Source organism: Drosophila miranda, assembly GCF_003369915.1.
Source record: "Drosophila miranda strain MSH22 chromosome Y unlocalized genomic scaffold, D.miranda_PacBio2.1 Contig_Y3_pilon, whole genome shotgun sequence".
In the NCBI taxonomy this organism is placed as follows: domain Eukaryota; kingdom Metazoa; phylum Arthropoda; class Insecta; order Diptera; family Drosophilidae; genus Drosophila; species Drosophila miranda.
Genome location: NW_022881625.1, coordinates 1,144,664 through 1,171,097, shown reverse-complemented (window position 1 = coordinate 1,171,097; position 26,434 = coordinate 1,144,664). Strand labels below are relative to the sequence as shown.

The 26,434-nt window shown below is 49.6% G+C and overlaps 5 protein-coding genes across 6 annotated transcripts; all 5 read left to right on the top strand.

Annotated features, from left to right (window-relative positions):
* The first annotated feature begins 1,997 nt into the window (after positions 1–1,997).
* On the top strand, positions 1,998–2,552 carry LOC117194536 (protein tantalus-like). Its single transcript, XM_033399085.1, has one exon. The coding sequence runs from the start codon at positions 1,998–2,000 to the stop codon at positions 2,550–2,552; it is 555 nt and encodes a 184-aa protein (XP_033254976.1).
* A 5,902-nt stretch (positions 2,553–8,454) lies between these two features.
* Positions 8,455–15,115, top strand: LOC117194475. Of its 2 annotated transcripts, none has more exons than XM_033399040.1 (2): positions 8,455–8,533; positions 14,143–15,115. In XM_033399040.1, the coding sequence occupies exon 2, from the start codon at positions 14,143–14,145 to the stop codon at positions 15,025–15,027; it is 885 nt and encodes a 294-aa protein (XP_033254931.1). In that variant the 5' UTR covers positions 8,455–8,533; the 3' UTR covers positions 15,028–15,115. The 2 variants fall into 2 exon arrangements, with proteins under 2 accessions (XP_033254931.1, XP_033254930.1); XM_033399039.1 differs by lacking the exon at positions 8,455–8,533 and adding an exon at positions 13,701–13,786.
* Positions 12,848–13,402, top strand: LOC117194535 (protein tantalus-like). The gene has a single exon (XM_033399084.1). It carries the CDS (start codon positions 12,848–12,850, stop codon positions 13,400–13,402), a length of 555 nt encoding a protein of 184 aa, XP_033254975.1.
* A 4,861-nt stretch (positions 15,116–19,976) lies between the features above and the next one.
* Positions 19,977–20,838, top strand: LOC117194534 (protein tantalus-like). The gene is made up of 2 exons (XM_033399083.1): positions 19,977–20,170; positions 20,240–20,838. The coding sequence occupies exons 1-2, from the start codon at positions 20,134–20,136 to the stop codon at positions 20,836–20,838; spliced, it is 636 nt and encodes a 211-aa protein (XP_033254974.1). The 5' UTR covers positions 19,977–20,133.
* A 281-nt stretch (positions 20,839–21,119) lies between these two features.
* On the top strand, positions 21,120–22,552 carry LOC117194476. Its single transcript, XM_033399041.1, has 2 exons — positions 21,120–21,222; positions 21,580–22,552. The coding sequence occupies exon 2, from the start codon at positions 21,580–21,582 to the stop codon at positions 22,462–22,464; it is 885 nt and encodes a 294-aa protein (XP_033254932.1). The 5' UTR covers positions 21,120–21,222; the 3' UTR covers positions 22,465–22,552.
* The last annotated feature ends 3,882 nt before the right edge of the window (positions 22,553–26,434 follow it).

Genomic DNA, 26,434 nt, shown 5'->3' with positions numbered 1-26,434 from the left:
ACACCCTTAGCTTTATTTACAGTTGCAGCTATATGGGTGTTGAAACACATCTTATGATCAAAAAGGACTCCGAGGTCATTTGAACTCGAAATTCGCTCAAGGACATGATTTCCTAGAACATATGAGACAAAATGAGGAGCGCGACGGTAAAATGTCATAAGTTTGCATTTGGAAAGGTTCAGAAAAAGAAGATTAGTTGAACACCACAATAGTAGTTCACTTAGATCAAGTTGAAGGCGTGTGTGCAAATACCAATCAGAGTAAGAAAGACAGATTTTGACATCATCAGCATACATTAGTGTAGTAGAGTATGTTATAACTTGAGGAAGGTCGTTCACAAATAAAATAAACAGAAGCGGGCCCAGATGACTTCCCTGTGGCACACCTGAAGTAACATTAACAGTATTTGACAACACGTTAGAAAACAAAACACGTTGAGTACGGTTAGAGAGATAGGACAAAATCCAATCTAGAAGATTCGTTGGGAACCCTAATAAGGAGAGCTTTTGAATAAGCAGAGCATGGTTCACAGAATCGAATGCCTTGCTGAAGTCCGTAAAAACTACATCCGTCTGCAAACCAATTTGAAAACCACGGTGGATTAGGTTAGAAAACTCAAGAAGGTTAGTCGATGTTGAACGATGTCTGAAAAAACCGTGTTGCGACGGAGATATCAAGCTGCAACAAAGATGTTGCAGTTGCCGGGTGACCAGGAACTCAAGAAGCTTCGGGAGGGCGGAAAGCTTTGCGATACCACGATAGTTTTCAATGTTTGATCTTGAACCTTTTTTGTGAAGCGGAATGATGTAGGACTCATTCCAAATTACTGGGAGACAAGACTGTTCCAAGGAGAGGTTGAAGAGAAAGGTCAAGGGCTTGCAAAGGGACTGGGCACAGTGTTTTAAGATGCAACTTGGTACCTTATCTGGACCCGCAGAAAACGATATGTCCATAGATGACAAACCTTCAAGAACAACGCTTTCCTCGAAAAAGGGCTGACAATTGATTATCGGTTTCAAATCGACTTTCAAATCAGCATCAGTTGCCGCCACACCACCACTACGGCCTAAATTGAGCCAAAAATGCTAGTCTTCGCATAAAACAACTACGCCCCCTATAAACTGCCGCCCACATGTACATGCTACATTCCTAGTCGTCTGCCCTCAGCAGGCGGCAAGGGTAGTAGAGGGGACTGAAGACCACATACCGCATTACAGCCAACAAAACATCAAGTTGACGAACTCACAGGGGATTGCAAATCAAATTTTAAGTTAGGGAGAATTACAAAGAAGAGACGGCATACTTTTGAGCGTGGCCCCACTTCACTTTCTTGACTCACACCACACACACACACACACACACACTTGCAAATGGAAAGTCGTGTCGTGAACGTTGTGGAGTCGAGACGTGTCTGAGGTTTAGTCCCTCCGTCAAAGTGCCGAATATTTTGTCCCTCTCTTTTTCTTTTTCTTTTTCCCTTTCCCCCCCCCCCCCCCCCCTACCACCTGCTGGCTGCGGGCCTAGTCGAGGTTACAAGTGTTTCGTTGCTGCAGATTATATGTTTGTAAATTAATGTGCCATCAAATGTACTAGTGTGTGTTTGAGTGTCGTTTAAAGTTGAATTGTAAAACAAACACAAAAGTGTACATAAATTATATTAAGACATACTGCCCACGAATATTAATAAAGCAACGCGCTTGGTTGCTGGCGGCTCACACCCCAGCCTCTCAGCCCCTCCCCTGTGGAGCACTGAGAGCCCTCAACCCAAAGAGGCTCGTTGCTCGTTGCTCGTTTGAGAAGTCGAAAGGTTTACCCAGGAGACGGAAAAGCCGGAAAAAGATACGAGAAATGCCTGCAAAGAAAAAACTTGAAGGCAAAGCTAAAGGTAAAGGAAGTACTCGGTTCTGCGGCCATCGGACAGTCGTAACTCATTTCTCATTTCGTCTCATTTCAGCCGGGAGTATACCGGGGATACAGGATCTGTGGCAACCGTGACTATGGTTCGGCGCCAAATGCCGCCGCGCGCCTGCAAGAGCAAGAGCCAGAGCGCCGCCAGGCCCAGTCTTAGTCCCAGCCGCCTGGCCAAGAAGCCCAGCCTGACGCCGACCACCGGTTCTCAGGCGCAATCGCAGACCATCGCAAAGTCGAGGCCCACCGGTCTCGAGACGATTTTTGAACGGCCCGGCAATGAGGACGACGGGCCCACCAGCAGCCATGCCGTGGCATTCGGCGAGTGCCAGCGCCGCGTCCTCGCCCTGGGTACGGGCGAAAAAAAAAGAACCCTGTCGCAGAAGAGCTGCCTGAAGGTGCGCAACACCTTGGGCGAACGCAGCACCCGGCACATGATGACACTGCGGGCGTCCCGCACTACTTTGGACAGCGTAATGCTCGGGGGCTCGGACGATGAAGGCGAGTCGGTCGGAGTCGCTCCCGCAGTCGCTCCCGTAGCTGCTCCCGAAGTCGTTCCCGCTGGAGGAAATGCCGGTACAAATCAGCCGGCACCATTAGTGCTGCGCACCAGCAGGAGGCTCAAGATTCTGCCTCCGTTTTAGATTGTTGCACCTTCCACCCTCCAAATGATAGAAAAAGAATAAAGAAAAGAAAAGCAAAGCAAAGAAAAGAAAAACCCTCTACAGAATGTCTCTTTTGCTCTCATTGTAAATTGAAGCGCCTCTTTCGGCGGAACCTACCCCAAGAGCGGAAAGCGGAGATCAATTAGAATTGTGAACCCCAAAGCGAGCGATTGATACGATACACTCACGAGTACTCATGCCCAAGCCCGAGTACTCTGTCCAGCATCCACATCGGGGAATCAACATAAATGGGTGGCTCCGCGGACGGTGTTCCAGCAGTCGCGCTTGGGCGGTCCGAGTGAGCAGTAACGGATCTTCTGCAGAAATCAGTGCATAGATACAGTATCTATAGGATCAAAAAGTGTTGAAAATCAATTAAAAGGTGATCATCCATCCCACGACAAGGAGAGGGGCAGGGGGCGAATGGCGCCACACAGATTTCTGTACGGGCCTCTGAAAGGGAATCGAATCGAATCGCTCGGATTATAGCTTTCGTCGTAGGTTTAAGCACCCCCTTCCAGAACCACTGATACGATATTATCATCTAGGAAAGAGAACAAAACAAGAGTAATCCTCTCTTCGGATTGTACATACATATGCACACATCAATATACATACAAATATAGCCCACAGACGATATCGTATCGTAATGGATCGTATCGTACGGCACACGCGAGTCTTTCTCGATAGTTGGGCGAATAAATTACGAATAAAATCTTTACCAAGAGAATCTCCATTATATTACCCGTGCAAACATTGGACCGTGTAAATACTTTGGAACCCTCCCCCTCCCCCTCTCCACAAAAAACATAATATGTGATATGCGATTATTGTATGTGTTTTTTTTTTTTTTTGTTCAAGCTATAAAATTTGTGCATCTTTAGGATTAATGTGGAACCAATCCATGTAGAGGATGGTAGAAGAACACAGATCTAAGAAATTCTAGGCTCCTTTGTACAGATACAGATACAGTTACAGCTGATCGACGAGGCAGATGAAGCGGTGTGACACGTCGGGCGACTAACGAGCCCCTTAACTTGTTTGCCGCCCAACTAAACTGTTAAAAATTCTTAATTAACGCCAATAAGGAATACATTAAAATGCCGACGCCAAGCCAAGCAGCCATTTTCCCAACTCGCCCCACACACATTTACATTCCCCTTCCCAACCACTACCGACAAGCTTTATTTCCTCTTTCTCGCCAATGTAAATTAAAATTCTGTGCGCCACTAAACATATATTCAAATCACAAACCACAAAGAGAATCATAAAACACAAAGATTTCTTAAACCACACACAACTACTGTCAACGCGGCTTCGCCTGTGTAAAGTGCGGTGGTTTCGTCCACCGCACCCAGCTAAATGCGAAAATTGCGGCGGTTTAACAACTTCCGTCAACGCGGCTTCGTCTGTGTAAAGTGCGGTGGTTTCGTCCACCGCACCCAGCTAAATGCCAAAGTTGCGGCGGTTTAACAACTTCTATCAACGCGCCTTCGTCTGTGTAAAGTGCGGTGGTTTCGTCCACTGCACCCAGCTTAATGCCAAAGTTGCGGCGGTACGCACCCATCCAACTACAGGGCCTATGCTGATGCTGATATGAGGATCAGCCTTGCGCCGCCACTTATATGAAGCCCGCTCCGAGGACGGGAACGGACTGAAAAGACGCAATCCATTGTAAAAGACTAACGAGCCCCTTAACTTGTTTGCCGCCCAACTAAACTGTTAAAAATTCTTAATTCACGCCAATAAGGAATACATTAATATGCCGACGCCAAACCAAGCAGCCATTTTCCCAACTCGCCCCACACACATTCACATTCCCCTTCCCAACCACTACCGACAAGCTTTATTTCCTCTTTCTCGCCAATGTAAATTAAAATTCTGTGCGCCACTAAACATATATTCAAATCACAAACCACAAAGAGAATCATAAAACACAAAGATTTCTTAAACCACACACAACTACTGTCAACGCGGCTTCGCCTGTGTAAAGTGCGGTGGTTTCGTCCACCGCACCCAGCTAAATGCGAAAATTGCGGCGGTTTAACAACTTCTGTCAACGCGGCTTCGTCTGTGTAAAGTGCGGTGGTTTCGTCCACCGCACCCAGCTAAATGCCAAAGTTGCGGCGGTTTAACAACTTCTGTCAACGCGGCTTCGTCTGTGTAAAGTGCGGTGTTTTCGTCAACCGCACCCAGCTAAATGCCAAAGTTGCGGCGGTACGCACCCATCCAACTACAGGGCCTATGCTGATGCTGATATGAGGATCAGCCTTGCGCCGCCACTTATATGAAGCCCGCTCCGAGGACGGGAACGGACTGAAAAGACGCAATCCATTGTATAAGAAAACACATGTTAATGTTAAGTCTAGTGTTACCTTAACTTTTGTAAGGAAGCGATCGTAGCGTGGGACGGGGCAGTTGGTTTCACCGAGAACACTCCGGTTATCGCCGAATAGCGCCTTCAGGGCCCCACCGAACTCAGAATCAATACGGAGGTCTTTACTATGCGGGAATACCGACAAGTATCGCCGAGAGTACCTAGGCTATCGCCGGACGGTACTTACGGGACCCTGTCGGCCTAAGAATTACTACGACGCGGAAAGGGGAACTTTGCTATGCAGAAATACTGGCTATAATCGCCGAGAGTACCTAGGCTATCGCCGGACGGTACTCACGGGACCCTGTCGGCCTAAGAATTACTACGACGCGGAAAGGGGAACTTTGCTATGCGGGAATACCGACAAGTATCGCCGAGAGTACCTAGGCTATCGCCGGACGGTACTTACGGGAACCTGTCGGCCTAAGAATTACTACGACGCGGAAAGGGGAACTTTGCTATGCGGAAATTTAGCTAACTTTTAACTTATCTTTTTCTGCCTTTAGTAACTAAGTACCATTATTAACAGATAATTTGTTAATTTAATAAATAAATAAATAAATAAAATAAATACCGACAAGTATCGCCGAGAATGCCTAGGCAATCGCCGGATAGCACTTACGGGACGCCGCCGAACTAAGAATTACTACGGGGGTCGGGGATATCGACAGGCATCGCCGAGAATGCCTAGGCAATCGCCGGATAGCACTTACGGGACGCTGTCGAACTAAGAATTACTACGGTGGTCGGGGGTACCGACGCGTATCGCCGAGAGCGCTTAGGCAATCGCCGGATAGCACTCACGGGACACTATCGGGCTAAACATTACGGCGAAAATCTTTATCATACGGGGCAGGTATGCATATAACTCGCATGCCACAACAAAAATGAACAACGGACGCTGCCGCCATCAAAGCCGTTAAATAAAACATAAACGAATAAAAATGCTGCCATACACACTTGCAAAATCATACGGCCTGACAAATTCAAATCGAATGCAGTGCGTTGGTGATTGCTAGAATAGCCAAAAACAGACACACACACACAAACACCCATTACACTTGGGCGGCCGGACCTGTGCCGTTCGAGTTATGTGTGTCGTGTCCGCCATCGTCCTTAGTTGGTGGCCGGATCCAGTGCCATGGCATTCAGAGTGCCCTATGGTCCTGGAAAAGGAAAAATCCATCAGCCACACATACGATTAAAAAGGGCTCACAAAATACTTACCGCCAGCCATTCAGACACACACACACTCACATCCATTTCACTTTGGCGGCCGGACCCGTGTCGCCACAGTAATATGTGTGCCGTCTACTCCTGGCTCCCAGCTGGTGGCCGGACCAGTGCCACTGGTTCTCCAAGAGGGCAGCCACAGCCACAACGACGACGAGGTGCTAATTGCACCTACTTCTGACGACTTCGGACGACGCCAATTTCGACGACCAGGGGGGACGCCGGGGTCGGCCGGTATGCAACGCAATGTCTTTACAAGCATTGTGTTTTGCTATGCCGGCCGATGCTCCGCTGTTTCTTGTCTTCCCTGTAATTATAGAAAAAGATATAGAAATTATTTTAAATTGTTATGTTTATTGTTATATTGTAAACGTAAATAAATTGTACCTGTTTTGTCTCGTCTTTGTTCCAGTGTAGTATCTCTTTTTTTACCTGTTTTTCCGTCGTCTTCACTCCAGTCTACTACTTATCTGTATTGTTATTTCTGCAAGTTCTTGTCTCTTTTTATTTAGTATATTTCCTCTTATTTTCCACGCAGAGCACCTGCATTGTTTACCTTTTCTCTTTATCTATTCCTCAATTGAATACGTGTTGCAACACTGCACTTTCTGAATTTTCGATCTCATTTCTTTAACCCCTTCTTCCCCCCCCCCCCCCCCCCCCCATTGTTATTTTCGTAATGAGTGCGGTTCTCCGACACCCCACTACAAAATTATTACAATCTGTGATAAATCTTCGGCGGCAACGGTGCTGACAATTGATTATCGGTTTCAAATCGACTTTCAAATCAGCATCAGTTGCCGCCACACCACCACTACGGCCTAAATTGAGCCAAAAATGCTAGTCTTCGCATAAAACAACTACGCCCCTATAAACTGCCGCCCACATGTACATGCTACATTCCTAGTCGTCTGCCCTCAGCAGGCGGCAAGGGTAGTAGAGGGGACTGAAGACCACATACCGCATTACAGCCAACAAAACATCAAGTTGACGAACTCACAGGGGATTGCAAATCAAATTTTAAGTTAGGGAGAATTACAAAGAAGAGACAACATACTTTTGAGCGTGGCCCCACTTCACTTTCTTGACTCACACCACACACACACACACACACTTGCAAATGGAAAGTCGTGTCGTGAACGTTGTGGAGTCGAGACGTGTCTGAGGTTTAGTCCCTCCGTCAAAGTGCCGAATATTTTGTCCCTCTCTTTTTCTTTTTCTTTTTCCCTTTCCCCCCCCCCCCCCCCCCCCCCACCCGAGAAATGCCTGCAAAGAAAAAACTTGAAGGCAAAGCTAAAGGTAAAGGAAGTACTCGGTTCTGCGGCCATCGGACAGTCGTAACTCATTTCTCATTTCGTCTCATTTCAGCCGGGAGTATACCGGGGGATACAGGATCTGTGGCAGCCGCGACTATGGTTCGGCGCCAAATGCCGCCGCGCGCCTGCAAGAGCAAGAGCCAGAGCGCCGCCAGGCCCAGTCTTAGTCCCAGCCGCCTGGCCAAGAAGCCCAGCCTGACGCCGACCCCCGGTTCTCAGGCGCCATCGCAGACCATCGCAAAGTCGAGGCCCACCGGTCTCGAGACGATTTTTGAACGGCCCGGCAATGAGGACGACGGGCCCACCAGCAGCCATGCCGTGGCATTCGGCGAGTGCCAGCGCCGCGTCCTCGCCCTGGGTACGGGCGGAAAAAAAGAACCCTGTCGCAGAAGAGCTGCCTGAAGGTGCGCAACACCTTGGGCGAACGCAGCACCCGGCACATGATGACACTGCGGGCGTCCCGCACTACTTTGGACAGCGTAGTGCTCGGGGGCTCGGACGATGAAGGCGAGTCGGTCGGAGTCGCTCCCGCAGTCTATCCCGTAGATGCTCCCGAAGTCGTTCCCGCTGGAGGAAATGCCGGTACAAATCAGCCGGCACCATTCGTGCTGCGCACAAGCAGGAGGCTCAAGAGTCTGCCTCCGTTTTAGATTGTTGCACCTTCCACCCTCCAAATGATAGAAAAAGAATAAAGAAAAGAAAAGCAAAGAAAAGAAAAACCCTCTACAGAATGTCTCTTTTGCTCTCATTGTAAATTGAAGCGCCTCTTTCGGCGGAACCTACCCCAAGAGCGGAAAGCGGAGATCAATTAGAATTGTGAACCCCAAAGCGAGCGATTGATACGATACACTCACGAGTACTCATGCCCAAGCCCGAGTACTCTGTCCAGCATCCACATCGGGGAATCAACATAAATGGGTGGCTCCGCGGACGGTGTTCCAGCAGTCGCGCTGAGCAGTAACGGATCTTCTGCAGAAATCAGTGCATAGATACAGTATCTATAGGATCAAAAAGTGTTGAAAATCAATTAAAAGGTGATCATCCATCCCACGACAAGGAGAGGGGCAGGGGGCGAATGGCGCCACACAGATTTCTGTACGGGCCTCTGAAAGGGAATCGAATCGAATCGCTCGGATTATAGCTTTCGTCGTAGGTTTAAGCACCCCCTTCCAGAACCACTGATACGATATTATCATCTAGGAAAGAGAACAAAACAAGAGTAATCCTCTCTTCGGATTGTACATACATATGCACACATCAATATACATACAAATATAGCCCACAGACGATATCGTATCGTAATGGATCGTATCGTACGGCACACGCGAGTCTTTCTCGATAGTTGGGCGAATAAACTACGAATAAAATCTTTACCAAGAGAATCTCCATTATATTACCCGTGCAAACATTGGACCGTGTAAATACTTTGGAACCCTCCCCCTCCCCCTCTCCACAAAAAACATAATATGTGATATGCGATTATTGTATGTGTTTTTTTTTTTTTTTTGTTCAAGCTATAAAATTTGTGCATCTTTAGGATTAATGTGGAACCAATCCATGTAGAGGATGGTAGAAGAACACAGATCTAAGAAATTCTAGGCTCCTTTGTACAGATACAGATACAGTTACAGCTGATCGACGAGGCAGATGAAGCGGTGTGACACGTCGGGCGACTAACGAGCCCCTTAACTTGTTTGCCGCCCAACTAAACTGTTAAAAATTCTTAATTAACGCCAATAAGGAATACATTAAAATGCCGACGCCAAGCCAAGCAGCCATTTTCCCAACTCGCCCCACACACATTCACATTCCCCTTCCCAACCACTACCGACAAGCTTTATTTCCTCTTTCTCGCCAATGTAAATTAAAATTCTGTGCGCCACTAAACATATATTCAAATCACAAACCACAAAGAGAATCATAAAACACAAAGATTTCTTAAACCACACACAACTACTGTCAACGCGGCTTCGCCTGTGTAAAGTGCGGTGGTTTCGTCCACCGCACCCAGCTAAATGCGAAAATTGCGGCGGTTTAACAACTTCCGTCAACGCGGCTTCGTCTGTGTAAAGTGCGGTGGTTTCGTCCACCGCACCCAGCTAAATGCCAAAGTTGCGGCGGTTTAACAACTTCTGTCAACGCGGCTTCGTCTGTGTAACGTGCGGTGTTTTCGTCAACCGCACCCAGCTAGATGCCAAAGTTGCGGCGGTACGCACCCATCCAACTACAGGGCCTATGCTGATGCTGATATGAGGATCAGCCTTGCGCCGCCACTTATATGAAGCCCGCTCCGAGGACGGGAACGGACTGAAAAGACGCAATCCATTGTAAAAGAAAACACATGTTAATGTTAAGTCTAGTGTTACCTTAACTTTTGTAAGGAAGCGATCGTAGCGTGGGACGGGGCAGTTGGTTTCACCGAGAACACTCCGGTTATCGCCGAATAGCGCCTTCAGGGCCCCACCGAACTCAGAATCAATACGGAGGTCTTTACTATGCGATAATACCGACAGGTGTCGCCGAGAGTACCTAGGCTATCGCCGGACAGTACTTACGGGACCCCGCCGGCCTGAGAGTTACTACGAAGCGGAAAGGGGGAATACCGACAAGTATCGCCGAGAGTACCTAGGCTATCGCCGGACGGTACTTACGGGACCATGTCGGCCTAAGAATTACTACGACGCGGAAAGGGGACTTTGCTATGCGGAAATACCGGCAATAATCGCCGAGAGTACCTAGGCTATCGCCGGACGGTACTCACGGGACCCTGTCGGCCTAAGAATTACTACGACGCGGAAAGGGGAACTTTGCTATGCGGGAATACCGACAAGTATCGCCGAGAGTACCTAGGCTATCGCCGGACGGTACTTACGGGACCCTGTCGGCCTAAGAATTACTACGACGCGGAAAGGGGAACTTTGCTATGCGGAAATACCGACAAGTATCGCCGAGAATGCCTAGGCAATCGCCGGATAGCACTTACGGGACGCCGCCGAACTAAGAATTACTACGGGGGTCGGGGATATCGACAGGCATCGCCGAGAATGCCTAGGCAATCGCCGGATAGCACTTACGGGACGCTGTCGAACTAAGAATTACTACGGTGGTCGGGGGTACCGACGCGTATCGCCGAGAGCGCTTAGGCAATCGCCGGATAGCACTCACGGGACACTATCGGGCTAAACATTACGGCGAAAATCTTTATCATACGGGGCAGGTATGCATATCACTCGCATGCCACAACAAAAATGAACAACGGACGCTGCCGCCATCAAAGCCATTAAATAAAACATAAACGAATAAAAATGCTGCCATACACACTTGCAAAATCATACGGCCTGACAAATTCAAATCGAATGCAGTGCCTTGGTGATTGCTAGAATAGCCAAAAACAGACACACACACACAAACACCCATTACACTTGGGCGGCCGGACCTGTGCCGTTCGAGTTATGTGTGTCGTGTCCGCCATCGTCCTTAGTTGGTGGCCGGATCCAGTGCCATGGCATTCAGAGTGCCCTATGGTCCTGGAAAAGGAAAAATCCATCAGCCACACATACGATTAAAAAGGGCTCTCAAAATACTTACCGCCAGCCATTCAGACACACAAACACAAACATCCATTACACTTGGGCGGCCGGACCTGTGCCGTTCGAGTTATGTGTGTCGTGTCGGCCATCGTCCTTAGTTGGTGGCCGGACCAGTGCCACTCGCTCTACATTAGGGCCATCATCCATTTCACATCCATTTCACTTTGGCGGCCGGAACCGTGTCGCCACAGTAATATGTGTGCCGTCTACTCCTGGCTCCCAGCTGGTGGCCGGACCAGTGCCACTGGTTCTCCAAGAGGGCAGCCACAGCCACAACGACGACGAGGTGCTAATTGCACCTACTTCTGACGACTTCGGACGACGCCAATTTCGACGACCAGTGGGGACGACGGGGTCGGCCGGTATGCAACGCAATGTCTTTACAAGCATTGTGTTTTGCTATGCCGGCCGATGCTCCGCTGTTTCTTGTCTTCCCTGTAATTATAGAAAAAGATATAGAAATTATTTTAAATTGTTATGTTTATTGTTATATTGTAAACGTAAATCAATTGTACCTGTTTTGTCTCGTCTTTGTTCCAGTGTAGTATCTCTTTTATTACCTGTTTTTCCGTCGTCTTCACTCCAGTCTACTACTTATCTGTATTGTTATATCTGCAAGTGCTTGTCTCTTTTTATTTAGTATATTTCCTCTTATTTTCCACGCAGAGCACCTGCATTGTTTACCTTTTCTCTTTATCTATTCCTCAATTGACTACGTGTTGCAACACTGCACTTTCTGAATTTTCGATCTCATTTCTTTAACCCCTTCTTCCCCCCCCCCCCCCCCCCCCTCCACATTGTTATTTTCGTGATACATCTTCGGCGGCAACGGTGCTGACAATTGATTATCGGTTTCAAATCGACTTTCAAATCAGCATCAATTGCCGCCACACCACCACTACGGCCTAAATTGAGCCAAAAATGCTAGTCTTCGCATAAAACAACTACGCCCCCTATAAACTGCCCGCCCACATGTACATGCTACATTCCTAGTCGTCTGCCCTCAGCAGGCGGCAAGGGTAGTAGAGGGGACTGAAGACCACATACCGCATTACAGCCAACAAAACATCAAGTTGACGAACTCACAGGGGATTGCAAATCAAATTTTAAGTTAGGGAGAATTACAAAGAAGAGACAGCATACTTTTGAGCGTGGCCCCACTTCACTTTCTTGATTTACACCACACACACACACACACTTGCAAATGGAAAGTCGTGTCGTGAACGTTGTGGAGTCGAGACGTGTCTGAGGTTTAGTACCTCCGTCAAAGTGCCGAATATTTTGTCCCTCTCTTTTTCTTTTTCCCTTTCCCCCCCCCCACCAGCTGGCTGCGGGCCTAGTCGAGGTTACAAGTGTTTCGTTGCTGCAGATTATATGTTTGTAAATTAATGTGCCAAAAATGTACATAAATTAAATTAAGACATATACTGCCCACAAATATTAATAAAGCAACGCGCTTGGTTGCTGGCGGCTCACACCCCAGCCTCTCAGCCCCTCCCCTGTGGAGCACTGAGAGCCCTCAACCCAAAGAGGCTCGTTGCTCGTTGCTCGTTTGAGAAGTCGAAAGGTTTACCCAGGAGACGGAAAAGCCGGAAAAAGATACGAGAAATGCCTGCAATGAAAAAACTTGAAGGCAAAGCTAAAGGTAAAGGAAGTACTCGGTTCTGCGGCCATCGGACAGTCGTAACTCATTTCTCATTTCGTCTCATTTCAGCCGGGAGTATACCGGGGGATACAGGATCTGTGGCAGCCGCGACTATGGTTCGGCGCCAAATGCCGCCGCGCGCCTGCAAGAGCAAGAGCCAGAGCGCCGCCAGGCCCAGTCTTAGTCCCAGCCGCCTGGCCAAGAAGCCCAGCCTGACGCCGACCACCGGTTCTCAGGCGCCATCGCAGACCATCGCAAAGTCGAGGCCCACCGGTCTCGAGACGATTTTTGAACGGCCCGGCAATGAGGACGACGGGCCCACCAGCAGCCATGCCGTGGCATTCGGCGAGTGCCAGCGCCGCGTCCTCGCCCTGGGTACGGGCGAAAAAAAAAGAACCCTGTCGCAGAAGAGCTGCCTGAAGGTCCGCAACACCTTGGGCGAACGCAGCACCCGGCACATGATGACACTGCGGGCGTCCCGCACTACTTTGGACAGCGTAATGCTCGGGGGCTCGGACGATGAAGGCGAGTCGGTCGGAGTCGCTCCCGCAGTCGCTCCCGTAGCTGCTCCCGAAGTCGTTCCCGCTGGAGGAAATGCCGGTACAAATCAGCCGGCACCATTCGTGCTGCGCACCAGCAGGAGGCTCAAGAGTCTGCCTCCGTTTTAGATTGTTGCACCTTCCACCCTCCAAATGAAAGAAAAAGAATAAAGAAAAGAAAAGCAAAGAAAAGAAAAACCCTCTACAGAATGTCTCTTTTGCTCTCATTGTAAATTGAAGCGCCTCTTTCGGCGGAACCTACCCCAAGAGCGGAAAGCGGAGATCAATTAGAATTGTGAACCCCAAAGCGAGCGATTGATACGATACACTCACGAGTACTCATGCCCAAGCCCGAGTACTCTGTCCAGCATCCACATCGGGGAATCCACATAAATGGGTGGCTCCGCGGACGGTGCGCTTGGGCGGTCCGAGTGAGCAGTAACGGATCTTCTGCAGAAATCAGTGCATAGATACAGTATCTGAAGGATCAAAGTGTTGAAAATCAATTAAAAGGTGATCATCCATCCCACGACAAGGAGAGGGGCAGGGGGCGAATGGCGCCACACAGATTTCTGTACGGGCCTCTGAAAGGGAATCGAATCGCTCCAAATTGGCGTTGGAATGTCCAATAATAAACGGTAGATTCTATTACTCGTTAACCCCGCGGGTCAATGAGAGAGAACTATGGCAAAAGATACAAAGTAGCTGCTGTACCCTTGCCACAGCCACAGATACAGATACATGCCTCTGAGAGTGTGGCAGTAATTGAATTAACCTTTGCGTGCCGTCTGTCTCTGTCCGTGTCTGTGAATAAATCGCGGGTCTTGGCTCGAGTAACACTATTCCTCCGTCCTTCGTCGTACCGATAGATGGACGAGGCTTCTGGCACGACGACAACCGATGGCAAGTCCCTGGATGAGGCGCCGGTGGCCGCAGGACTGGAGCCCACACAGCCGATCGGCTTCCTGCAGCTCTTCCGCTTCTCCACCTGCGGGGAGATCGCGTGGCTCTTCTTTGTGTTCCTCATGTGCTGCGTCAAGGCGTTGACCCTGCCCGCAGTGGTCATCATTTACAGCGAGTTCACAGCTCCCGCAGATGCAGATTCAGATACTCCAACCACAATCTCTCTCCCTTCGATTCTCGATTCCGTAGCCCTCTCCGCTGCCACGAACATCACCACGCTGTCGTTTCCCTTCACGATGGCCAACAGCAGCGGCGGCGGGTACACCATTCCCACGGGGACCCTGAGCATCCTTCCCATCGCGGCGAACGCCCAGCTGCCGACCATCACGACAACGGCCAGTGGCTACGAGCCCAATGACGTCATCACCACGATCCCCGTCTCGCTCTCCATTCAGCGCTTCCCCTCGTCCCTGTCCATCGTGGACCTGGCCCAGGAGCAGGACGGCTACAGCAACAGTGGCTCCAGCAACGGCATGACCGTGGGGCCGGGTGCGGGCGGCGGCATCACCACCACGGCCCTCCTGTCCGTGAAGCCCCTGAACGGCAGCGGCAACGGCAACATTTCGCGGAACAACAGCTTCAGTCTGAGCTTCAACCTGCAGGACCCCACAGTGCGCTCCTCGGTGCGTTCGGCAGGAGCCCCCACAGTGGATACAGTGGACAACTCTTCATCCGGTGGCACGATCGCCCTGCCCCAGAGCGGCGCCACGGCAACGGCAACGGCCACGAGTGCTACCTCAACCCTCGCCAAACACAGTCCCGAGGCCAAGACAGGAGAGGTCTATGTCTGAGCGGAGGAACAGGACACCTATTCCGACCCATCCACTGGATTATAGCTTTCGTCGTAGGTTTAAGCACCCCCTTCCAGAACCACTGATACGATATAATCATCTAGGAAAGAGAACAAAACAAGAGTAATCCTCTCTTCGGATTGTACATACATATGCACACATCAATATACATACATATATAGCCCACAGACGATATCGTATCGTAATGGATCGTATCGTACGGCACACGCGAGTCTTTCTCGATAGTTGGGCGATTAAATTACGAATAAAATCTTTACCAAGAGAATCTCCATTATATTACCCATGCAAACATTGGACCGTGTAAATACTTTGGAACCCTTCCCCTCTCCACAAAAAACATAATATGTGATATGCGATTATTGTATGTGTTTTTTTTTTTTTTTTGTTCAAGCTATAAAATTTGTGCATCTTTAGGATTAATGTGGAACCAATCCATGTAGAGGATGGTATAAGAACACAGATCTAAGAAATTCTAGGCTCCTTTGTACAGATACAGATACAGTTACAGATGATCGACGAGGCAGATGAAGCGGTGTGACACGTCGGGCGACTAACGAGCCCCTTAACTTGTTTGCCGCCCAACTAAACTGTTAAAAATTCTTAATTAACTCCAATAAGGAATACATTAAAATACCGACGCCAAGCCAAGCAGCCATTTTCCCAACTCGCCCCACACACATTCACATTCCCCTTCCCAACCACTACCGACAAGCTTTATTTCCTCTTTCTCGCCAATGTAAATTAAAATTCTGTGCGCCACTAAACATATATTCAAATCACACACCACAAAGAGAATCATAAAACACAAAGATTTCTTAAACCACACACAACTACTGTCAACGCGGCTTCGCCTGTGTAAAGTGCGGTGGTTTCGTCCACCGCACCCAGCAAAATGCGAAAATTGCGGCGGTTTAACAACTTCTGTCAACGCGGCTTCGTCTGTGTAAAGTGCGGTGGTTTCGTCCACCGCACCCAGCTAAATGCCAAAGTTGCGGCGGTACGCACCCATCCAACTACAGGGCCTATGCTGATGCTGATATGAGGATCAGCCTTGCGCCGCCACTTATATGAAGCCCGCTCCGAGGACGGGAACGGACTGAAAAGACGCAATCCATTGTAAAAGAAAACACATGTTAATGTTAAGTCTAGTGTTACCTTAACTTTCTTTACTCAAAATACTTGCATAAAAAAATACCGAATACCTACCACTACTGTAACTAGTGTTACCTTCCCATTTTTCAGCCAAAAACACTGCAACTACATGTAAAATGTAAAATATGGCATGTAATATTTGAATTTAGTACATATACAAATAAGTAGATGGCGTATAGGAGCGGTGGCGCTGGAGTTCCTCGGCTGCTGTTTCCCTCCTTGTAGCGTTGGTATTGGGATCGCTCTCGGCTACCATTTCCCCTTCGTGTGACAAAGGTATGGGATCGCTCCAGCCCTGGCTCTCTCTTGGCTGCGATTTCCCCTTCGTGTGACGTCGGTATTAATGCTAGTGATGCTCGTCGTGGTTCCTGTGGTATCTGGTTCCGGTGTTGCTCCCCCCATTGTTTTAAATCAAAAACTCTCTTTCAGTTTCGCGACGGCGGCCTCTCTCTCGGTCTCCCTTGTAGGCGTTGGCTTCGGGCTGGCCGGGGAGAGTTGTTGATCACATCGGCGTCACTCGTCGGAGTGTGAGAGATCCGACTATTCCCCTCTTCGTGGCTCTTGTTCTGGCTGCTGCTTCTCCTTCGTGTAGCGTGGGTATTGGGATCGCTCTCTCTCTCGGCTGCTGTTTCCACTCCTTGTAGCGTGGGTATTGAGACTCAATACATCACCGAAATGCTGGCCAGCCATGGACACACGGCCACTTTTGTACGCGGTATGACACGTCGGGCGACTAACGAGCCCCTTAACTTGTTTGCCGCCCAACTAAACTGTTAAAAATTCTTAATTAACGCCAATAAGGAATACATTAAAATTCCGACGCCAAGCAAAGCAGCCATTTTCCCAACTCGCCCCACACACATTCACATTCCCCTTCCCAACCACTACCGACAAGCTTTATTTCCTCTTTCTCGCCAATGTAAATTAAAATTCTGTGCGCCACTAAACATATATTCAAATCACAAGCCACAAAGAGAATCATAAAACACAAAGATTTCTTAAACCACACACAACTACTGTCAACGCGGCTTCGCTTGTGTAAAGTGCGGTGGTTTCGTCCACCGCACCCAGCTAAATGCGAAAATTGCGGCGGTTTAACAACTTCTGTCAACGCGGCTTCGTCTGTGTAAAGTGCGGTGGTTTCGTCCACCGCACCAGCTAAATGCCAAAGTTGCGGCGGTTTAACAACTTCTGTCAACGCGGCTTCGTCTGTGTAAAGTGCGGTGGTTTCGTCACCGCACCCAGCTAAATGCCAAAGTTGCGGCGGTACGCACCCAGCCCGCTCCGAGGACGGGAACGGACTGAAAAGACGCAATCCATTGTAAAAGAAAACACATGTTAATGTTAAGTCTAGTGTTACCTTAACTTTTGTAGGGAAGCGATCCTGGGCTGGGGTACATATCTCAGTCTACTCCAGGGTCGAAATTACATCAATATTTATAATTTGCCGGGACTCCGTATTTCGGACCGACGATGGGGGACGGGGCCGCAGTCCCGCGGACGGGGGCGATCGTAGCGTGGGACGGGGCAGCTGGTTTCACCGAGAACACTCCGGTTATCGCCGAATAGCGCCTTCAGGGCCCCACCGAACTCAGAATCAATACGGAGGTCTTTACTATGCGATAATACCGACAGGTGTCGCCGAGAGTACCTAGGCTATCGTCGGACGGTACTTACGGGACCCTGTCGGCCTAAGAATTACTACGACGCGGAAAGGGGAACTTTGCTATGCGGAAATACCGACAAGTATCGCCGACAGTGCCTAGGCAATCGCCGGATAGCACTTACGGGACGCCGCCGAACTAAGAATTACTACGGGGGTCGGGGATATCGACAGGCATCGCCGAGAATGCCTAGGCAATCGCCGGATAGCATTTACGGGACGCTGTCGAACTAAGAATTACTACGGTGGTCGGGGTACCCACGCGTATCGCCGAGAGCGCTTAGGCAATCGCCGGATAGCACTCACGGGACACTATCGGGCTAAACATTACGGCGAAAATCTTTATCATACGGGGCAGGTATACATATCACTCGCATGCCACAACAAAAATGAACAACGGACGCTGCCGCCATCAAAGCCATTAAGTAAAACATAAACGAATAAAAATGCTGCCATACACTTGCAAAATCATACGGCCTGACAAATTCAAATCGAATGCAGTGCGTTGGTGATTGCTAGAATAGCCAAAAACAGACACACACACACAAACCTCCATTACACTTGGTCGGCCGGACCTGTGCCGTTCGAGTTATGTGTGTCGTGTCCGCCATCGTCCTTAGTTGGTGGCCGGATCCAGTGCCATGGCATTCAGAGTGCCCTATGGTCCTGGAAAAGGAAAAATCCATCAGCCACACATACGATTAAAAAGGGCTCTCAAAATACTTACCGCCAGCCATTCAGACACACACACACAAACATCCATTACACTTGGGCGGCCGGACCTGGGCCGTTCGAGTTATGTGTGTCGTGTCCGCCATCGTCCTTAGTTGGTGGCCGGACCAGTGCCACTCGCTCTACATTAGGGCCACAATTGCCGACGCACACACACACTCACATCCATTTCACTTTGGCGGCCGGACCCGTGTCGCCACAGTAATATGTGTGCCGTCTACTCCTGGCTCCCAGCTGGTGGCCGGACCAGTGCCACTGGTTCTCCAAGAGGGCAGCCACAGCCACAACGACGACGAGGTGCTAATTGCACCTACTTCTGACGACTTCGGACGACGCCAATTTCGACGACCAGGGGAGACGACGGGGTCGGCCGGTATGCAACGCAATGTCTTTACAAGCATTGTGTTTTGCTATGCCGGCCGATGCTCCGCTGTTTCTTGTCTTCCCTGTAATTATAGAAAAAGATATAGAAATTATTTTAAATTGTTATGTTTATTGTTATATTGTAAACGTAAATCAATTGTACCTGTTTTGTCTCGTCTTTGTTCCAGTGTAGTATCTCTTTTATTACCTGTTTTTCCGTCGTCTTCACTCCAGTCTACTACTTATCTGTATTGTTATTTCTGCAAGTGCTTGTCTCTTTTTATTTAGTATATTTCCTCTTATTTTCCACGCAGAACACCTGCATTGTTTACCTTTTCTCTTTATCTATTCCTCAATTGACTACGTGTTGCAACACTGCACTTTCTGAATTTTCGATCTCATTTCATTAACCCCTTCTTCCCCCCCCCCCCCCCCCCCATTGTTATTTTCGTAATTAGTGCGGTTCTCCGACACCCCACTACAAAATTATTACAATCTGTGATAAATCTTCGGCGGCAACGGTGCTGACAATTGATTATCGGTTTCAAATCGACTTTCAAATCAGCATCAGTTGCCGCCACACCACCACTACGGCCTAAATTTTAAGTTAGGGAGAATTACAAAGAAGAGACAGCATACTTTTGAGCGTGGCCCCACTTCACTTTCTTGACTCACACCACACACACACACACACACTTGCAAATGGAAAGTCGTGTCGTGAACGTGGTGGAGTCGAGACGTGTCTGAGGTTTAGTCCCTCCGTCAAAGTGCCGAATATTTTGTCCCTCTCTTTTTCTTTTTCCCTTTCCCCCCCCCCCCCCCCCCCACCCCTTCTGGCTACGGGCCTAGTCGAGGTTACAAGTGTTTCGTTGCTGCAGATTATATGTTTGTAAATTAATGTGCCATCAAATGTACTAGTGTGTGTTTGAGTGTCGTTTAAAGTTGAATTGTAAAACAAACACAAAAATGTACATAAATTAAATTAAGACATATACTGCCCACAAATATTAACAAAGCAACGCGCTTGGTTGCTGGCGGCTCACACCCCAGCCTCTCAGCCCCTCCCCTGTGGAGCACTGAGAGCCCTCAACCCAAAGAGGCTCGTTGCTCGTTGCTCGTTTGAGAAGTCGAAAGGTTTACCCAGGAGACGGAAAAGTCGGAAAAAGATACGAGAAATGCCTGCAAAGAAAAAACTTGAAGGCAAAGCTAAAGGTAAAGGAAAAACTCGGTTCTGCGGCCATCGGACAGTCGTAACTCATTTCTCATTTCGTCTCATTTCAGCCGGGAGTATACCGGGGGATACAGGATCTGTGGCAACCGCGACTATGGTTCGGCGCCAAATGCCGCCGCGCGCCTGCAAGAGCAAGAGCCAGAGCGCCGCCAGGCCCAGTCTTAGTCCCAGCCGCCTGGCCAAGAAGCCCAGCCTGACGCCGACCACCGGTTCTCAGGCGCCATCGCAGACCATCGCAAAGTCGAGGCCCACCGGTCTCGAGACGATTTTTGAACGGCCCGGCAATGAGGACGACGGGCCCACCAGCAGCCATGCCGTGGCATTCGGCGAGTGCCAGCGCCGCGTCCTCGCCCTGGGTACGGGCGAAAAAAAAAGAACCCTGTCGCAGAAGAGCTGCCTGAAGGTCCGCAACACCTTGGGCGAACGCAGCACCCGGCACATGATGACACTGCGGGCGTCCCGCACTACTTTGGACAGCGTAATGCTCGGGGGCTCGGACGATGAAGGCGAGTCGGTCGGAGTCGCTCCCGCAGTCGCTCCCGTAGCTGCTCCCGAAGTCGTTCCCGCTGGAGGAAATGCCGGTACAAATCAGCCGGCACCATTCGTGCTGCGCACCAGCAGGAGGCTCAAGAGTCTGCCTCCGTTTTAGATTGTTGCACCTTCCACCCTCCAAATAAAAGAAAAAGTATAAAGAAAAGAAAAGCAAAGAAAAGAAAAACCCTCTACAGAATGTCTCTTTTGCTCTCATTGTAAATTGAAGCGCCTCTTTCGGCGGAACCTACCCCAAGAGCGGAAAGCGGAGATCAATTAGAATTGTGAACCCCAAAGCGAGCGATTGATACGATACACTCACGAGTACTCATGCCCAAGCCCGAGTACTCTGTCCAGCATCCACATCGGGGAATCCACATAAATGGGTGGCTCCGCGGACGGTGCGCTTGGGCGGTCCGAGTGAGCAGTAACGGATCTTCTGCAGAAATCAGTGCATAGATACAGTATCTGAAGGATCAAAGTGTTGAAAATCAATTAAAAGGTGATCATCCATCCCACGACAAGGAGAGGGGGCAGGGGGCGAATGGCGCCACACAGATTTCTGTACGGGCCTCTGAAAGGGAATCGAATCGCTCCAAATTGGCGTTGGAATGTCCAATAATAAACGGTAGATTCTATTACTCGTTAACCCCGCGGGTCAATGAGAGAGAACTATGGCAAAAGATACAAAGTAGCTGCTGTACCCTTGCCACAGCCACAGATACAGATACATGCCTCTGAGAGTGTGGCAGTAATTGAATTAACCTTTGCGTGCCGTCTGTCTCTGTCCGTGTCTGTGAATAAATCGCGAGTCTTGGCTCGAGTAACACTATTTCTCCGTCCTTCGTCGTACCGATAGATGGACGAGGCTTCTGGCACGACGACAACCGATGGCAAGTCCCTGGATGAGGCGCCGGTGGCCGCAGGACTGGAGCCCACACAGCCGATCGGCTTCCTGCAGCTCTTCCGCTTCTCCACCTGCGGGGAGATCGCGTGGCTCTTCTTTGGGTTCCTCATGTGCTGCGTCAAGGCGTTGACCCTGCCCGCAGTGGTCATCATTTACAGCGAGTTCACAGCTCCCGCAGATGCAGATTCAGATACTCCAACCACAATCTCTCTCCCTTCGATTCTCGATTCCGTAGCCCTCTCCGCTGCCACGAACATCACCACGCTGTCGTTTCCCTTCACGATGGCCAACAGCAGCGGCGGCGGGTACACCATTCCCACGGGGACCCTGAGCATCCTTCCCATCGCGGCGAACGCCCAGCTGCCGACCATCACGACAACGGCCAGTGGCTACGAGCCCAATGACGTCATCACCACGATCCCCGTCTCGCTCTCCATTCAGCGCTTCCCCTCGTCCCTGTCCATCGTGGACCTGGCCCAGGAGCAGGACGGCTACAGCAACAGTGGCTCCAGCAACGGCATGACCGTGGGGCCGGGTGCGGGCGGCGGCATCACCACCACGGCCCTCCTGTCCGTGAAGCCCCTGAACGGCAGCGGCAACGGCAACATTTCGCGGAACAACAGCTTCAGTCTGAGCTTCAACCTGCAGGACCCCACAGTGCGCTCCTCGGTGCGTTCGGCAGGAGCCCCCACAGTGGATACAGTGGACAACTCTTCATCCGGTGGCACGATCGCCCTGCCCCAGAGCGGCTCCACGGCAACGGCAACGGCCACGAGTGCTACCTCAACCCTCGCCAAACACAGTCCCGAGGCCAAGACAGGAGAGGTCTATGTCTGAGCGGAGGAACAGGACACCTATTCCGACCCATCCACTGGATTATAGCTTTCGTCGTAGGTTTAAGCACCCCCTTCCAGAACCACTGATACGATATAATCATCTAGGAAAGAGAACAAAACAAGAGTAATCCTCTCTTCGGATTGTACATACATATGCACACATCAATATACATACATATATAGCCCACAGACGATATCGTATCGTAATGGATCGTATCGTACGGCACACGCGAGTCTTTCTCGATAGTTGGGCGATTAAATTACGAATAAAATCTTTACCAAGAGAATCTCCATTATATTACCCATGCAAACATTGGACCGTGTAAATACTTTGGAACCCTTCCCCTCTCCACAAAAAACATAATATGTGATATGCGATAATTGTATGTGTTTTTTTTTTTTTTTTGTTCAAGCTATAAAATTTGTGCATCTTTAGGATTAATGTGGAACCAATCCATGTAGAGGATGGTATAAGAACACAGATCTAAGAAATTCTAGGCTCCTTTGTACAGATACAGATACAGTTACAGATGATCGACGAGGCAGATGAAGCGGTGTGACACGTCGGGCGACTAACGAGCCCCTTAACTTGTTTGCCGCCCAACTAAACTGTTAAAAATTCTTAATTAACTCCAATAAGGAATACATTAAAATACCGACGCCAAGCCAAGCAGCCATTTTCCCAACTCGCCCCACACACATTCACATTCCCCTTCCCAACCACTACCGACAAGCTTTATTTCCTCTTTCTCGCCAATGTAAATTAAAATTCTGTGCGCCACTAAACATATATTCAAATCACAAACCACAAAGAGAATCATAAAACACAAAGATTTCTTAAACCACACACAACTACTGTCAACGCGGCTTCGCCTGTGTAAAGTGCGGTGGTTTCGTCCACCGCACCCAGCAAAATGCGACAATTGCGGCGGTTTAACAACTTCTGTCAACGCGGCTTCGTCTGTGTAAAGTGCGGTGGTTTCGTCCACCGCACCCAGCTAAATGCCAAAGTTGCGGCGGTTTAACAACTTCTGTCAACGCGGCTTCGTCTGTGTAAAGTGCGGTGGTTTCGTCCACCGCACCCAGCTAAATGCCAAAGTTGCGGCGGTACGCACCCATCCAACTACAGGGCCTATGCTGATGCTGATATGAGGATCAGCCTTGCGCCGCCACTTATATGAAGCCCGCTCCGAGGACGGGAACGGACTGAAAAGACGCAATCCATTGTAAAAGAAAACACATGTTAATGTTAAGTCTAGTGTTACCTTAACTTTCTTTACTCAAAATACTTGCATAAAAAAATACCGAATACCTACCACTACTGTAACTAGTGTTACCTTCCCATTTTTCAGCCAAAAACACTGCAACTACATGTAAAATGTAAAATATGGCATGTAATATTTGAATTTAGTACATATACAAATAAGTAGATGGCGTATAGGAGCGGTGGCGCTGGAGTTCCTCGGCTGCTGTTTCCCCTCCTTGTAGCGTGGGTATTGGGATCGCTCTCGGCTACCATTTCCCCTTCGTGTGACAAAGGTATGGGATCGCTCCAGCCCTGGCTCTCTCTTGGCTGCGATTTCCCCTTCGTGTGACGTCGGTATTAATGCTAGTGATGCTCGTCGTGGTTCCTGTGGTATCTGGTTCCGGTGTTGCTCCCCCCATTGTTTTAAATCAAAAACTCTCTTTCAGTTTCGCGACGGCGGCCTCTCTCTCGGTCTCCCTTGTAGGCGTTGGCTTCGGGCTGGCCGGGGAGAGTTGTTGATCACATCGGCGTCACTCGTCGGAGTGTGAGAGATCCGACTATTCCCCTCTTCGTGGCTCTTGTTCTGGCTGCTGCTTCTCCTTCGTGTAGCGTGGGTATTGGGATCCCTCTCTCTCTCGGCTGCTGTTTCCACTCCTTGTAGCGTGGGTATTGAGACTCAATACATCACCGAAATGCTGGCCAGCCATGGACACACGGCCACTTTTGTACGCGGTATGACACGTCGGGCGACTAACGAGCCCCTTAACTTGTTTGCCGCCCAACTAAACTGTTAAAAATTCTTAATTAACGCCAATAAGGAATACATTAAAATTCCGACGCCAAGCAAAGCAGCCATTTTCCCAACTCGCCCCACACACATTCACATTCCCCTTCCCAACCACTACCGACAAGCTTTATTTCCTCTTTCTCGCCAATGTAAATTAAAATTCTGTGCGCCACTAAACATATATTCAAATCACAAGCCACAAAGAGAATCATAAAACACAAAGATTTCTTAAACCACACACAACTACTGTCAACGCGGCTTCGCTTGTGTAAAGTGCGGTGGTTTCGTCCACCGCACCCAGCTAAATGCGAAAATTGCGGCGGTTTAACAACTTCTGTCAACGCGGCTTCGTCTGTGGAAAGTGCGGTGGTTTCGTCCACCGCACCAGCTAAATGCCAAAGTTGCGGCGGTTTAACAACTTCTGTCAACGCGGCTTCGTCTGTGTAAAGTGCGGTGGTTTCGTCCACCGCACCCAGCTAAATGCCAAAGTTGCGGCGGTACGCACCCAGCCAACTACAGGGCCTATGCTGATGCTGATATGAGGATCAGCCTTGCGCCGCCACTTATATTAAGCCCGCTCCGAGGACGGGAACGGACTGAAAAGACGCAATCCATTGTAAAAGAAAACACATGTTAATGTTAAGTCTAGTGTTACCTTAACTTTTGTAAGGAAGCGATCCTGGGCTGGGGTACATATCTCAGTCTACTCCAGGGTCGAAATTACATCAATATTTATAATTTGCCGGGACTCCGTATTTCGGACCGACGATGGGGGACGGGGCCGCAGTCCCGCGGACGGGGGCGATCGTAGCGTGGGACGGGGCAGCTGGTTTCACCGAGAACACTCCGGTTATCGCCGAATAGCGCCTTCAGGGCCCCACCGAACTCAGAATCAATACGGAGGTCTTTACTATGCGATAATACCGACAGGTGTCGCCGAGAGTACCTAGGCTATCGTCGGACGGTACTTACGGGACCCTGTCGGCCTAAGAATTACTACGACGCGGAAAGGGGAACTTTGCTATGCGGAAATACCGACCAGTATCGCCGAGAATGCCTAGGCAATCGCCGGATAGCACTTACGGGACGCCGCCGAACTAAGAATTACTACGGGGGTCGGGGATATCGACAGGCATCGCCGAGAATGCCTAGGCAATCGCCGGATAGCACTTACGGGACGCTGTCGAACTAAGAATTACTACGGTGGTCGGGGGTACCCACGCGTATCGCCGAGAGCGCTTAGGCAATCGCCGGATAGCACTCACGGGACACTATCGGGCTAAACATTACGGCGAAAATCTTTATCATACGGGGCAGGTATACATATCACTCGCATGCCACAACAAAAATGAACAACGGACGCTGCCGCCATCAAAGCCATTAAATAAAACATAAACGAATAAAAATGCTGCCATACACACTTGCAAAATCATACGGCCTGACAAATTCAAATCGAATGCAGTGCGTTGGTGATTGCTAGAATAGCCAAAAACAGACACACACACACAAACCTCCATTACACTTGGTCGGCCGGACCTGTGCCGTTCGAGTTATGTGTGTCGTGTCCGCCATCGTCCTTAGTTGGTGGCCGGATCCAGTGCCATGGCATTCAGAGTGCCCTATGGTCCTGGAAAAGGAAAAATCCATCAGCCACACATACGATTAAAAAGGGCTCTCAAAATACTTACCGCCAGCCATTCAGACACACACACACAAACATCCATTACACTTGGGCGGCCGGACCTGTGCCGTTCGAGTTATGTGTGTCGTGTCCGCCATCGTCCTTAGTTGGTGGCCGGACCAGTGCCACTCGCTCTACATTAGGGCCACAATTGCCGACGCACACACACACTCACATCCATTTCACTTTGGCGGCCGGACCCGTGTCGCCACAGTAATATGTGTGCCGTCTACTCCTGGCTCCCAGCTGGTGGCCGG

What these genes read in the sequence shown, in the direction of transcription:
- LOC117194534 (XM_033399083.1), top strand. Translation starts at nt 20,134, where the DNA reads ATGCCTGCAAAGAAAAAACTTGAAGGCAAAGCTAAAG. An exon ending in ACTTGAAGGCAAAGCTAAAG is followed by an intron (nt 20,171 to 20,239) that starts GTAAAGGAAAAA and finishes GTCTCATTTCAG; the next exon opens with CCGGGAGTATACCGGGGGAT.
- LOC117194536 (XM_033399085.1), top strand. Translation starts at nt 1,998, where the DNA reads ATGGTTCGGCGCCAAATGCCGCCGCGCGCCTGCAAGAGCAAGAGCCAG.
- LOC117194476 (XM_033399041.1), top strand. Translation starts at nt 21,580, where the DNA reads ATGGACGAGGCTTCTGGCACGACGACAACCGATGGCAAGTCCCTGGAT.
- LOC117194535 (XM_033399084.1), top strand. Translation starts at nt 12,848, where the DNA reads ATGGTTCGGCGCCAAATGCCGCCGCGCGCCTGCAAGAGCAAGAGCCAG.
- LOC117194475 (XM_033399040.1), top strand. Translation starts at nt 14,143, where the DNA reads ATGGACGAGGCTTCTGGCACGACGACAACCGATGGCAAGTCCCTGGAT.